Below are 15,153 nucleotides of genomic sequence, written 5' to 3'. Positions count from 1 at the left end.
ATAAGATCAGGCCGGATGCAGATGACAGCACAGCTATTGATTTTCAGCTTTATATATCCTGTTGTCAGGATTTCAGCGGGCACTTTCACCCCGCAGGCCAAAACATGCGAGGTTCCAAACATACAATTAACAGCAAACATGGTGCAATCCCTCTCCGAAAGGTTATCACATGGCTTGAAGAGACTTTTCCATATTACATTTTTGTTTCCTGTCTTTGCCTGCGCAACATTTCTAGTACGACTGAACACAATGAGCGCATTTGTGTCCTTGAGTCAGCTGTAAAGAGCTTAAACAATGTCAAAAAAATACTCACAAAATATACTTTAAAAACAGAAAAGAAAAAGAATGCAGTCAAACAGGGTGTTATTCAGAAAAATGGAGAAACACATAAATCTAAAATCAATATAAGTCATTTCCATGGTGGTCCTGGACTAAATCGTGATAGCAAAGGCTGCTGGGCCTCTGCTATATCACAGATTTACTGTATGTGTGACCTGTGTTGTGCCGAATCAATTATAGTTAATACTCACTCCATGTTCACCCTGAATACAGAATGTCTTAAGTTATTTTGAACAATCTGGAAGCGAGCCTGTTGTTGCTAGAAAGACCACAATAACGCGTGCTTTTCTCTGTATTTGTTTGTGATTTTTCAATTCACATTTTCTTTTGTGGATTTTCCTTATTTGCTTAAAATTTGTTTTGGATGGAAACCAGCTTTCAAAATTTCCATTTAAAACATTTCGGCAGGAATAAGAAATGAAACGTTTTTGAACCACAGAAGTAAAAGATGCATTCTTTTTTAGCAAGTGATCCACCAAAGCTTGTGGCTGGAAACTTTTAATTGAAGCTTCTCACTAGTTATTCATTTTAAGAAAATAGAGAAGAACAGCTGCTGTTAGTAGACGCACACATTAAAAGACACAAACAACCACACTGCACATATGTAATGAATGCAATCTATCTCCTCGAGAACAAGGTTTACTCTCATTATAATCCACTTGTCTCAGTAATGTATGATTTACAGTATGAAATGAGAGTGGAAACCAAGGTGCTCTCAGAATCACAACAGCAACATGTGCGTTAAGAAATGATGATACTGATTGCAGCCTTTTTGTGGAGAAAGAAGTAGCAAATAAACGTAAAGTGGCGGCCATCAAAGGTCTGAAAGAGAGGGGCAGATTTCAGGGGAATGAAAGAGAGACACTTGTGCAGAGAAAGGTGGAGATAGACAGAGACTGAGGGTCAAAACCACAAGGCTGATTCAATTTCTGCAGGGCCAAATGCTATTACTTAACCCCAGAAACATGGTGATTGCGTTAAACCAAACAGAGCAGTGGAGACGGAGGCAAAGCTCAAGCCGGGAGAGAGACAAAAAGAGGCAACGTCAAAGAAAATTGAAGAACAGAATCTCAAACTGTCTGCTGGAAAATAGTGCCGACGCCGTGTCAATAATCCCGCTGAATGATTAAAGCGGGAGAAATTAGAGAAAGCAAAAGCAGATAAGGAACAAAGTAGAAAAGACAGTGTTCCTGCTGGATGTCAGCAGCTGTGCTCGGGCAATCACTAAGCAGCTCATTAGAGCTAATAACAGCCGTTAATCAGAGGGAGACTTAGAATAGAAAGCTCGACCAACAGTGGCCAGACCATGGGGAGAGAGAAGCCGATATTAGTTAACCGCCTACTGGCTGAGATCCACTCCACAGATTGTTCAATCTATAGACGGACAAACAGGCAGACGACGGAGAGGCGAGGAGGCTGTGAATCAAGCCAAGAGGAAAAATGAAAATGCAAATAGAAACTAAGCACAGTGACTAAGACGACACTTTCACAATAAAAGTCTCCCTGCAGTTCACTAGTTTTTAAATATGAAGTAGCCATAAAAGCATAAACAGCGCATTCAAAAAGCAGCAAAGTTCATTGCTTATCTGTTCCACAATGCTGAGAGGAGCCAAACGACAGCGACTTCTGTGTTACTGACTGCAGAACTGGCACTTTCTCTCTATGACCACACATATCGAGCCAGCCATTATAATAACCGTTCTGCGCTGTAATCCCCTGATGTGAGGACGCGTTTGAAATAAAAATGAGCGCGGCACAGCGCAGTGTGACAGGGCAATGTTGTGCCACGGATAACGCTCCGTGCCAGCGGACAAACAACCGATCAGAGACGAGAGATGAGGGGAAATGAGGAGAAGAAGAAGACGCAACGTAAGGTTGAAAGGGCTGAAAATGAACGCCTAAAGTAAAGAAAACCGCTGCTTACTGCAAAATGTACTGCAGACCACAACATATAATTCAGACAGAAAAGTTTCAGAAATCTTAACACGCAGACAGAGTTTCTAATTGTCACTCAACAGCAGACATCAGATTCGGCCGGCGTGCTGCGTGCGTCGCTGTGTTAGCTCACCTCACCACTTTTTGTTTGTGCGCGTGTGTTTGTGCTCCTGCAGGCATTTCATCACAGCTGACTGACAGTATGTTTCCATCTTCCAAGCTTTGTCCTCAGGTGCTCCGCCAAGCCAGTCAATCTGCAGGGTTACAACCCATACACACACGCACGCACGCGCTCACACACACCGTCACAACGCAAGCGCTCTGTGCGGGTTTATGTACATGTACAAGTGGCCCCAGCCGCAGCTCCACTTTCACTACGACAACCAGCAGGGCCGCCTTTGTTCTGAGGCATTGTACAAAGTCTGCTTCTGTATTGTGATATAGGGTTTCCAACACCCTACTTATGGTACATTAGCAGCATTTAGGTCTGTCACAGCCACCCACCTGTCAGGCTCCAACACTAAATGGTTGCTTTCATTTTTAGCAAAGCATACCAGACGAGGGGAAGCTCATAGGTATAATGAATCATACACAGAGAGCAGCAGAGACACAAACCCTAAAACAGTGGAGGGTAGGTATACAAGCAGTGTATGCACAAGGGCAACTAATTTCAGTGTGAAAAGGACAGCAACTATAAAATAAAGCGTGCAGAGCTGAATTCTCAAAGGAAACACAAGTGAAGAAAGAACATATTTAAATTTATGCCCGCACAGTTGTGCACACACGCAGTTGCTAGTGCCAAGCAAGGGGCGCCAGTTTTAGAACGAGGCCCAACGAAAAGTCTCCCAGTCGTTTTCTTTTTTCTCCACCAGAACAATGAAGTTTAGCTTATTCATGTCATTTTCATTTAAATCTATCTGAAATGCCTTCTGATAAAATAAATGATGCTTTCCTCTGCCAAGCTGGTCATTCTCCAGTGACAGTTCTGCAGCACTATGCCATACCTGCATCTTTGTATTTGTGCATAAAAAGCAAATAAACAACCAAATAAGTGGAGCAAAATTACACATAAAAGTGGATAAATGACTGTGATACTGACAACAATGTGTAACTGCCTAATTTTGCACTTCCAACAAATTCTCTCGCCCGAGTGTGGACTGAAAAGCAGCTGAACAAAGGGACATCGAGCGTCTCTGAAAAGTGGAGGAATAGCAGTCGATTATAGTTAAAATCAAACAGCTGCGGCGACTACAGAAAGAGATATTGGCAGCGTATGAGCTGCATAACAGAGAAGTTCCCTTTCTTCAAACGCAGGCTGCTCTGCACTGTTCACCTCAACTTTTCCAATGCGTCGCCAAAGCTGCAGCGTGTGAGCGCGAAAGCGGAACACAGCGTTTTCTAAACCCGTGTTTTGCTGCCACGGGACGAAGACAAACTTTTGAAAATAACACAAAATGCCAAAGAAGGAAGGAAAAAAAATGAAAATGGGTGGCACGGAGCTCTTCCTTCCTGTGGGCGGACTAAACAACGTGTGTATAATTCAGCAGACAGCCGCCGTCCTGCATAACAAAGTGATAAAGAGCATATTGTAAAAGTAAGTGCACATTTCTCTGCATTTATAAAAGCTAAAGAAGCTTCATGGGAAAAGATGTGTCGAGGGATCTGAGCAGCCTTGATGTTCTAAAAAGGCGAAAACGCACACACAAAGACACACAGCATCTCCCACGGCACTATCAGGACCTCCATCATACATATTGCTCGTTGAGCTCCTCACCCGCTCCATCTTCCCAAAGAGCCTCAAGGACACATCTCCGAAAGCGCTCTGACCCCTGATGGCTGACGCGAGTCGAGAAAACGTCTCCGGCTCCTCTTTTCAAACCCCCCCTCAGTTAGTAATTCAAATTGCCATTTGGGGACAAGCAGCAATAAAACGCATTTAAATTTTAAAACACACTTAACCTAGAACATTTTCGGTTTGTCCTCATCCTTCCTTCCTCAAGGGTTCCTGCTCACTGAACACATTATCCGGCTTCAACAAGGACGGCGACATGTGTCAACAAAATGGTAGCAAGCGCATCATTTTTTTAAGGACTAAGAGCACTTTGGCAAAAGCTAAAAAAGACTTCTTTTCTTTTTTTCCCCTTATATGTCAAAATAAAAAGTTCTTTCTCTAGTAAGCTACATTTGTGTCATCCAGTAACGCAGCTTTAAACATGTACATTCATCACCGTCACTGTCATCATTAATACCTGCACACCGCGCACATCTTTGCCATTTGGTGCCTGGTAGGTTGTGTACCGTGCAGGTGGTTTACCTGAGTTTTTTCAAGGAGACCACATGTCTGAGCAATGAGAGTGAACCAAAACAGTAAAGCTGCAGGTCATAAAACCAAAACATTGAGCCAAAACGCACTGTCGAGCTGATAATTCTTTCATAATAGCAGCTTTAAGGTTTGATTTCATTACCTTATTTTACAATATATTTGGTTAAATTGGCATCAGAGCTCGTTTTTCATGCTCAAAAAACCCCCACAAAATTTAGACAAGCTGTTGCTATTCGAGCGACAGCACATATTTTTATATCAGCCAAACAAACTCTATACATTGGCAGCTCTGCTCTCGCACGGCGCTGAACAGCAGTCTCGGCACAGAGCTAATTGCAGAATTCTTCACGAAATCCCGGCAACAGCTTCTCTGTTGCTGGCCACTTTGTGCCTGCTATGACAAGTACAGCTTCACAGCGGAGGATGGTGATAGGTTACACGAGGCCATTCGTCTCTTGATGTGTGGAAGGACCGCCCGGCTCAGCTGCTTCCTGACAGCATGGGGGCACTTTCTAAGTCGGTCATTTTCCTCTTTTTCAAAATCTTATTTCCCTGCTCTCGTTTGTCGCTCGCCGCGCCCTCACTCTTTCTTGCCAAGAGACACTCCGGCTGCTGTTATATTCGACTGCTTTGTCCGCATCCATTCTAGCTGTGGTTCTCTTTCACTCACGGCTGTCAAGCCCTCACCTCTCTGAATGTTGTCTGCAACGCACTGTTTCATCTCTTCGCTTGTTCTCATCTTTCTTCAGAGTGGATCCATACTTAGACACTGGCACGCAGATTACATTATGGATCCACGGGCCGATCAATGGCCGCTCCACATTAAAGGAGGACTGGCCCGGCTCCTTGGCCTGTCATGGCCCATCCCGGCCTTAATTAGATGACTTCTATTGTCGGCTAATGGGAGCGGAGCTACACAGTGGAAGATAGGAGGAAGACAAAAGCAGAGTAATGCCTCACAGTTGGAGAACAAGAACGATAGACTCACCAAATCAATTCCTCCTTTGACACCAGGGAAGCCTGCTAGATTGCTTAACAGTCCAGGTGAATGCAAAACAACTTTAGCTGTATTTTCTCTTCCACGGCATCAGAAGAGTTTATCAATAATCTACCAATTGGAACTTTCCAATTTGGACTAACAGTTAGATGTCAGTGACAACCGGTGTCAGGAAGGGGGGGGGGGGGGGGGGGGGGGGGTGCTGTGAGGATGGGGTGTTTAAGAGGTCGAGCCATCACTCCACGTTGCATCATCAAAAGGTAAATGGAGTGTATGGCAGCTGAACAAGCACTGCGGTGCCAGAACAAGGCTGTTTTTGTGACTCAGAAAAAAAGGTGCCGGAGGAACAGAGCGAGAGAGCTAAAAAGAAATACAAAGAGACGCTAACAAAGTGACAGATAGGAATAATGGAACAAAAAGAAGACAAGCAAACTAACACAAGCAAAGAAACATACTCAGGGACATATTGTGGGCAGCAGGGTGTGGGTGTGATTTTGTATGTTTTTTTTTCCTCTATCCTACCCCTACCTGGCAAATATGAAAGACTACCAGGCCAAAGCCAAAAAATCTTTGGGAATAAATCAATGATGAGTCTCCCAAAAAAAAAAACAACAACTAGACACAGAAAGAGGGAGAGAGACAGGCGAGAACTGAAGTCTGAGACAGAGACAGCACACAACATGGAACAGAGAATAGGCGGAAAAGACTTGTTTAGAGGGTGGATTAAGCAGCTGCAAACATGTCAAAGTCTTAATCAGGTTCCCAATCAGTGCACTCACATACTCCTGATCCTGGCTGTCGCTCAAATCCACGAGGCTTTATGTTGTTTACACAGACACAGACACACACACAGACACACACACACACACACACACACACACACACACACACACAGACACACACACACACACACACACACACACACACACACACACACACACACACACACACACACACACACACACACACACACACACACACACACACACACACACACACACACACACACGTTCACATCTGAAAATTAAAAATGATGAACATTCTGAGGAAGAAAATTTGCTGTGCATTAGAGTGAATAAAAAGCCCAAACTAATTTGCTGTCATCTGGATTGGAACAGGGTTTGCAGGGCTGTATGCGACATGTATGTTGTATAAGCTAAAGAAATCAGTCTGTGTGTTGAATAAAATGACCACAGCAGCAGGTTTTCATGCCAAAATGCTTTGTCTTCTGTGGACAGTAGCAGTAATAGTTATCATACAATGTTTAAGATGAGCACATCCTAACTAATTAGTTTCTCAGTAGATTCTTCTTCCTTCCTGCATGTAAACTGGCTGCCGTGACATCATTTTGTTCGTAACTTTGGAAATAAATGAAATAAAAAGACAAAATTACAACAAACACTAAACTTAAAAGATTAAGCCTGGCAGGCTTGTTTTGTTGTGACATTTTGCCAATTTCTATGTTAAAGCTGCAGTAGGGAAGATGGAGAAGAGAGCAGACTTAGCCTGAAAATTTGAACCAACACAAGTTCACGTCACTCCCCCTCCCTCTCCGCTGCACTCATGCCCTGCCTCCAAGCCCCTCCTCCCTGCGGTGTCTGCGCAGATGCCGTGACAACCAGTAACGTTAGCCTTAGCAGCGGAAACAAGCTAACTCTGCCCAGCAGCTACATCACAGTTGCTAACATACCGTACGCGCTGCGGAGTGTTACTGTAACAATCACCATATTAGCTTCATGGTTATTTGTTGTCTTAGCCGTATATGCTGTTGTAGGCAGTGGCGGTATGGGCAGTTTCTCCTTTGTGGGTGGCTGTTGCTCCGCCATAGCTTTCACTAGCCTCCTGACGGCTCTCACAGAGCTGTTTGACTGAGCGGCAGCATGAGCGGAGGGAGGGGCGGTTTGCAGTGTGTGTGAGTGGTGATTGACAGATGTCTGACACTCCCTCAGATGCTCCTCTGGCTCTAATTGGTTGTTTTGTGTCAGGCGCGGTGGATTCTTGCAAATCACTGTAGGAGCAGTAGGTGGGACCAATGGCGTGTTTTTTTTTCACAGATTACATGTTTCATGTGCTGCTGTCTGGGCATAGGGACAGTTTTAGCAAACATGACAAAAAATTACTTCTATACAAGTTACCTACTGCAGCTTTAAGTCACACATTTTGTCCAAAAAAATCATCCAGTGTATCAACAGCAATGTGTAGAGCTCATGCTACAATTTTAAGGCCTGTGCTACAAAACCTTCAGCCTCTGCAGCAGGCTGATCCACGCCACTTTCTCACCTAGTGTGCTCCTCATTTTGTTTAACAGCTTTTAGGGCGACTGATTAGGCCACCGCATCATAATGTGAACTATCAAGGCCCACTCCCAACAGCAGCCAATGATGTGTCTATTAAACAAGGACATTTGCACAGGACAAAAATGAACGTTCCCTCCAGGCCAAACATACACAAAAACAAATACATGTACCTCTGTTGTCAGTGCTCAATCAGTCCACCGCCCTAATGTCAGGAACATGAACACACATCGGTGTGGTTGGTCAAATCAAATCTATTTTCCTAGCAATTCCTGAGAAGTACTACATTCCAGTATCTTTCAGTTGAGTGTTTTGGTTTTATTGTCTGCAAACTTGGTTTTTCAGTCAACTCTCAACGCTCTCATCAGCGTTTTCAGCCACAGCTGGCAGAAAAAAAGCTCTGAAAAAACAACAACGGACAGTTAGCAACAAGCTGGGCCATTTAACATCTACTCCTACTCCTGCCCTCAGGAGTGTGGAGACCAAAACACATGTAAAAGGAGAGTGAATATTGGACTTGAAGTTGACCAGAAATATGAACCTAAGTTTGCCAGTCAGCTTAAAAAGACGACTGATGTCTCAGTGTTGTGTTTGCAGCTTGTTTGAAGCGTGTCCACAGCCCCGGGTGTCAAAAAAAAAAATCTGTTAATGCAGATTTTATCAGATTTCTGAACCTCAATGAGTAGGTTTGTGATATTCAACACTATGTGTGTAGGAAGCCTGATCGTGGTCATAGTTTCAATGATAATCTTTTGGCATTGGGATTCACACTTGTATGAAATATTCCTCCTACTCTAAAATTACTAAAGTCATTTTCCCCTTGAAAATTCACTGGCAAGTTTGAGTAAGAGCAATCTAATGTCTAATGTCTGAGTCTGTGTTTCTTAAGATGTCAGTGTTCTCAACAAACAGGCTCATGTCTCTTGGGCTCAACAGATCAGACTTTGACCTCAGTCGCAGAAGATGATCAGTTCAAGTGTCTGACCTGCAAACACCTTCAGATGTTACTTCCTCCTACTTGTTTGTATAAGTAACATTCAGCCAATCTACATTGCCCATGGGGAATGGGTAATTACAAAGTGTTTGTAATGACTCTTTAAGAAAGGAATTCTGTTTTCATCAGACACTCATGAGGTCGGGTACAAAGGAGGAAGGGGAAAGAGAGGGATAAAGAAAAGTAGATGGCAAGAGAAGAAGAGAGACAGCCAGAGAGAGCAAGAGAGCACGGCAGCATGAGAGAGTGTATCTCACACTTCCTACCCCTCCACAAAGGAACAGAATCAGGCCCGTGAAAGAGCCGAACCTCACTCTGCTTTGGCTCTCTCTCTGTGTAAGAAAACAAGAGCACCTAACAACAACACAGCGCATCAACACATCATGTAAGATGCCAGCCGGGCACGTTTGAAGGTTTGTTGGCTGTGTGTGTTGTTCAAGGCTCATCAGCGCATGGAGATGCAGGGGAACAAAGCGCGGGGTGATGCCTTGAAGATCTGACAAGAGCGTGACTCGCCCACGGAGAAAGCCAAAAGACAGAGGAGAAACTGATGCAGGGAGAGGTGGGGATGAAGACAGAGAGTGGAGAATGACAGAGTGGTAGAAAAGCAAGAGGAAACAAGACACAGGAGAATAGGATGACAAAGGAAAAGAGTGGGGAAGGTTTAGGTGTGGAGAGGCTAAACGAAGAAATAACAAATCAAGAGGCTCATCTCTTACGCGTCATGCTGCAAACAACTAGTCACCAGGGTTGTAAACATTATTTCTAATGATTCTTGCACAAAATGCAATTCATTCCAAAAAGCTGAATGTCAGATTTGCACCAAAAGTTTCCTAAACTGGATGTGGAAATATATTTCATATTTGTGAATGACTGTCTTTAATCACTTGTTTTAGAAATGAAGGTCTTAATGTCATTCTGGATGTAATAAGTCATTATTTTGTGAGAGGAAACTGCTGCTTTTACATGAAATCATTTTGGAAATCATACTAATTTGCCGGTTTTTCAGGTTCACCTCGATCAACCTAATGCAGTCTAATACAGCAGCCCTGAAATAAATCCAACCTGAATGAAGGTTGAAATTGTTTTTTCAGACGTGCTGATTTAAGTTCATGGTCATTTCGAAGGCTGCGCTGTACTTTGTGCCTCTGTTGCTTTGTGCTGCGCTGCACTAAAAGAAGGAAAACAAAGTAAAAGTCTGCATCAAAGTGGAGAAAATGGCTTAAAACAAACACCCGTTCGCTCTGAGTAAAGTGATGTGCGCCAAAAGCAGCGCAGAGAGGCACAGGAGTCAGAGAGGGTGACCTATTTGCGTGCTTTCCACCACTTAACTTGTGGATCCTAATTGTATCTCTGCGACCGCACTTGGTCTGGTGTGTGCGAGGCAGTCCGCAGAGCATTGTAGTTTCCACTTAGCAGCTCTATTCGAAATGGCTTCAAAGAGAGCTGGTGGGGCCAAAACACAGCACAAAGGAACTGAACAAACACAGCGTGTACATTGGATGTATAGATATGCTGGAAAAATTGCATATTAGCAACCTCTGATGACTGAAAAGACCATCAGGCTCTGATTATACTGAAAGGCTCATTCATGAGCAATCCTGAAAAACAACCCAAAGGAGGACTGCCTGACACAAGAACATTAAAGCGCTGACTGAAGGAAGTTATGCACCACCAGTATGTGATGCTCTTCATACAAACAATAAACTGCTTAAAAAAATGAAAGCAGCTACGGGCTTTCATTAAATTGATCACATCATGTCGTTTCTATAGTGCCATGCATCTAAAAAAGAAACAGTGGCAGAAAAAAAAGTATTATTGGGGCATATTTTTTAAGCGATTTGTAAAAATCATTTTTAAATCATCCATAAAATGTGCAAAGATTTTTTCCTCTCACCTGTTTACAGACTGCGTGTGTGCTTTGTATCTGACAGAGTATGTTTATATTGTCAAATGAATTTAAGTGTGAGAAAGAAATGAAACATTCATCTGCATAAATGTGGCACAACATAAACGCACGCAGCAGGAGGGCAGGGTACACACACACACACACACACACACACACACACACACACACACACACACACACACACACACACACACACACACACACACACACACACACACACACACACACACACACACACACACACACACACACACACACACGCCTAAGGGTCGTGCTCTTGCAGTGTGATTGTACGTTTTAACCAGAATGCTTTGATCAATCGCACTCGCAAGCACATTTATACGCAAACTGAAGTGCAGATGCGAATGAAAGGAGACATACGGAAGAAAAGGGAGGGGAAAAGAGGGCTGCAGGAGGAGTTCAATGGCCAGAAAAGTTGTCAAAAGAGAGACCATCTCGATGGGTCCCGGGGTTGACTCCCTGAGACCTGTTGTGAGGACCCTCCAGAGTCTTGGGAGCGACAAAAGGTGCCGCTCTGCTCTGCAGAGAGCAGCACTTTGAGCAGATGAGCAGCAAAAAAGAGACGACTGATCCTCACATCAATAGCATATCGCACAAAACATCAGGGAGTTCTGATGTGGGAGGCAGAAAGAGAGGAAGAGAAGCCACTTACCAATGTACTCAAAGACGTAGACGACGAAGAACGGCGTGACCAGGTCGTTGATGCCTTGCACGTAGCCGCTGGCTGGGTGGCGGATGGCCCAGATAAACAAGATCCGCTCAAAAATCTTACACACAGATAAACATACACAAAGAGAGGGAGTGTCAAAGCAGGAGTTTGTAGACAAGACAATTTATAATCTATTTCTGTCAGAGAAGCTAAAATCAGCAAATGTTTCGTATAAAACAACTTTAACAAGTGACCCCAGGTCAGATTTCCGCTTGATTCGCTAATCCATTAATTGACTTATCATTTATCTCACAAATGACATCCTAATGGCGAAGCAAAACATCCACTTTAATTAGCTCTTCTCTGACGGCAAATTATGCCTCCGAAACATGAGCCCGGTCGGAATTGAGTCTAAATCATTGAAAGAGGACATTTTAGAAAAAGTGAGTGAGGTGTGGGAAGGCAAAAGTAGATGTCGGAGCAATCTGAGGCATGCCAAGCTGGGGAGGAGGAAAGCAGCTGAATCTCTAACGCGGCCTTGCTTGCTGTGGGAGTCTGGCAGGAGGATGCAGATGTCGATTTTTAAGTTGGTATTAATCTGGTTTAAACTCTGACTTTCTGGGAGCAATTATCGCAGATGAGCTGATCACAGACGTAGAATTTATGGGGTATATTCATCCATTTTTGAGGGGGATATGTTAGAGGAATAACATTAAAGGTGCCCTCGAGGTTTTTGATGACTAAGCGTCCCACAGAGCAAAGTTCCCTGTTTTGTTTGTACTGTGCAGGTGGATGCACATGGACTTTTATTCCGCTGTTGGTGGCGACAGTGTGCAAAGTAGCGTCGAAATGCGTGAACATAGACAAGCAAGAAAAAAAATCAGTTTGCAAAGGAAATGCATTCAAAACGTTTGCCAGATGCCAGAAGTGTTTGAGCGAGAAACTGAAAGCACAGATAACTTTGTTTAGAGGAAAACTCCACAGGGACGCTTTAATGGCACATGTTCTAACAGAAGCTCTTGACCTTGAGAATTTTTAATGTTGACTTTCAATAAGCATAAAAAAACACTTCAATGTGATATTACTTGAGTTAGATGTCACATAATAGTGAGTAACGTATCTCCTTTAAACCCTCAGTTAAATGTTTAATGTGTATGTTGCATGTGTGCCTGATTTCCCATCTAAAGGCATTTAAACTCATCTGTAACACCAAACGCCATGAAACCCTCCGCTGTTGTTTTCCAGCCAGGTTACGACCGTTCGGCTAATTAAAAATTTGGGGGATTTGGGGCATCAAGGAAATGGATGAGCACATTCTAAATTTGAGATGAACCATTTCTTTGCCTCTCTCTCTCTCAGCACAGAGCAACACATTCACTTCCTCTGCCGCGTTTTTTTTTTTTTTTTTTTTTTCTGAGCACAAAAAAGCTCACTTTGAACTTTGTTCTCTGCTTTGGTGTTGGTCTCCTCCCTCCTCTCTTCTTTCTTTCCTCTCACTTTGTCTCCGTCTCTTGCTCTTCCCCCTCTTGAGTCCGTCTCCTCCTCCATCTCCCCCCCTCTCTCTCTGACTCAATATTTTTTTGCAACGCAAACACTTCCATCTTCGTTATGGGTGGCTGTTTAATGCCATCAGCCCTGGTGAATTAGAGGAGGCTTGATGTTCAGCTTGTTTTCTCTGGTGTGCAAATAGATTCTCCCAGAAAAACACACGCATCATTCTCTCGCACCTTGCTGTACCACACCCACCGAGCATTTTCTTATTTTAGGGGGGGATATGTCATGTTTCTGTCACTTTCTAAATAACCTCATAGCTCATTGTTTTATGGCAAAAACATGTCATTTTTTTGGAAGCCATGCATGTAAGCCCTCTCAGTTTTATTTAAAGCAATTCAATCAATGTTAAGACAGTCAGAGAGACTGGTAAGATGCTACTCTCTCTGGCTTTCCCCAACATTTTCTCCACAAATCTCCTTTACCTGCCTCCACACATCACACCTCCTCTTCTTTTATCAAAGCCCCATCTATCAAACAGGGAGAGGTGCTGCTGCTTGCAGGGGGAGTGGGTAATGGGACTTTCTTTTCATGCAACCTCAAAAGCTGACATACATATTTCACACTGGCACCTACACACAGAACCACTTTGAGCGAACCCCGCGCACGTACACACTAACATACCCTCACCCGCCTCACTGTAGGCACCTTGGTGTGTTTTTGTACGTGGAAGGCAGAAAACAAAGACTGCAGAGAAACTGCTGCTTCTCACGCTACCCAAACAACGCCGTCTCCGGGTTTAAAGCGAGTTCACTCACTCCTCAAAAGACAGAATACTTCAGCGTTCATCAACAATCACACTAAATTGCTACCTATGCACTAATTCCTTTTGAGTTATTCACTGAAAAAGCAGCAGTTAAAGCCTTGTAATTAAAAAAAAGAGGAGATTTTCTTCAAATGTGCACAGTCACTAAAGTCTACAGTTTGAAAACTCTTTTCACACTGGGAACCTGTAATTGCAGATTATCAACATCTCCTGAACACCATATTGTTCTCCAAAACAAGAAAAACTCAAAACACTCAGATACCACTTAGGAAATCACTGCAGAATTGCTTTAATATCCCTCTCTCCCCTTGAAATGGAACAGACTGTTGCCTGCCTTCCATTTCGACTAAATCTCTCGGAGCCCCGTGGGGGAGGAGGGAGGGACAAACGAGTGAATGAAATGAAGCAGAGGTGATTTTCAGGTGGCGTCGAAGCAAGCATAACCATATACAAAAAGAGGCCATTGGAGTCTTTTGCATACCAAAATATATGAGAGCACGCTGCTTGAAAATTTCAGTGCACACTGGTGGCTTTTATTTTGCGCGCAAAAAGAGGGAGGAGGGGGGTGCGACGGGGGAAAATGCGGAACAGAGAGAAATACAGGGAATATATACAGCAGTAACAGATACTGTATGTAAGATTATAGGCTAAAAAAAAGGCAGCCTCCTTCTTGTCTGATCTTATTTCCCTCCTGACCTCCTCGGTAACTGCCCCAAGTTGTATTCCGTACAAGACGGGGGGCAACAGAAGGTGGCGTTGCCCGGGGCGCTGTGTCTGTGTGTGCTTGTGATTTCTGTGTGTGTGTTCTGCCTTGAGAGCACATGCATGCCTGATGGTGTATTTTTTCAGGAGTGTTTATGCGTGTGGTTGCTCACACCTGTGTGTAGGTGTTGACACAAAGCAGTCCACAGGCCCTGGCCACCTCATTAGCCTGCACCTCATTATAGGAGTTTTCTATCTGTTTTCAGTTCTCTGCTTCTCAGGCCAGTGCTTCTATGTATGACAGGATCTCCCAGAAGCACTGTAATAAGATAAACTTAACCCCGTATGAATGAATGGAATCAAGTTTATTTTCATCTTCTTTTGGAAAGCTGCACTCATGCCTGCTGATCCAACACCGAAGCAGAAACAGAAGTGACCTGTAGACAAAAGCTGTCTCAAAATCGGGCTAGTTTTGTGTCGTCTGATCCAGGTATTACAGCGATTTAACAGCTAAGGATTCCAGTGATGTGAGCCTTGCTGTATGTTTTCCTAATGTGTCCAAACTACCACTGATAGTTCTAATTTTATCCAGCATAATGCTTAACAGGATTTTGAGATAATTAGTTCTGATATCCCCTAAAACACAGCACCCAGCCGTGAGAAGAAATGCTTT

General features: G+C 43.6%; 1 protein-coding gene across 2 annotated transcripts in view; it reads right to left on the bottom strand.

Moving 5' to 3' along the window:
* The window catches only part of tbc1d22a (TBC1 domain family, member 22a), a 109,035-nt gene that overhangs the window by 62,007 nt on the left and 31,875 nt on the right, over window positions 1–15,153 (bottom strand). For both annotated transcript variants that reach the window (XM_070992450.1, XM_070992449.1), the window contains exon 9: window positions 11,465–11,579. In XM_070992450.1, coding sequence (XP_070848551.1) covers window positions 11,465–11,579 — 115 coding nt within the window. The remainder of the gene's footprint in view (window positions 1–11,464; window positions 11,580–15,153) is intronic.

Source organism: Chaetodon trifascialis, chromosome 22 (assembly GCF_039877785.1).
Source record: "Chaetodon trifascialis isolate fChaTrf1 chromosome 22, fChaTrf1.hap1, whole genome shotgun sequence".
In the NCBI taxonomy this organism is placed as follows: domain Eukaryota; kingdom Metazoa; phylum Chordata; class Actinopteri; order Chaetodontiformes; family Chaetodontidae; genus Chaetodon; species Chaetodon trifascialis.
This window is presented reverse-complemented; position numbering and strand designations above follow the sequence as displayed.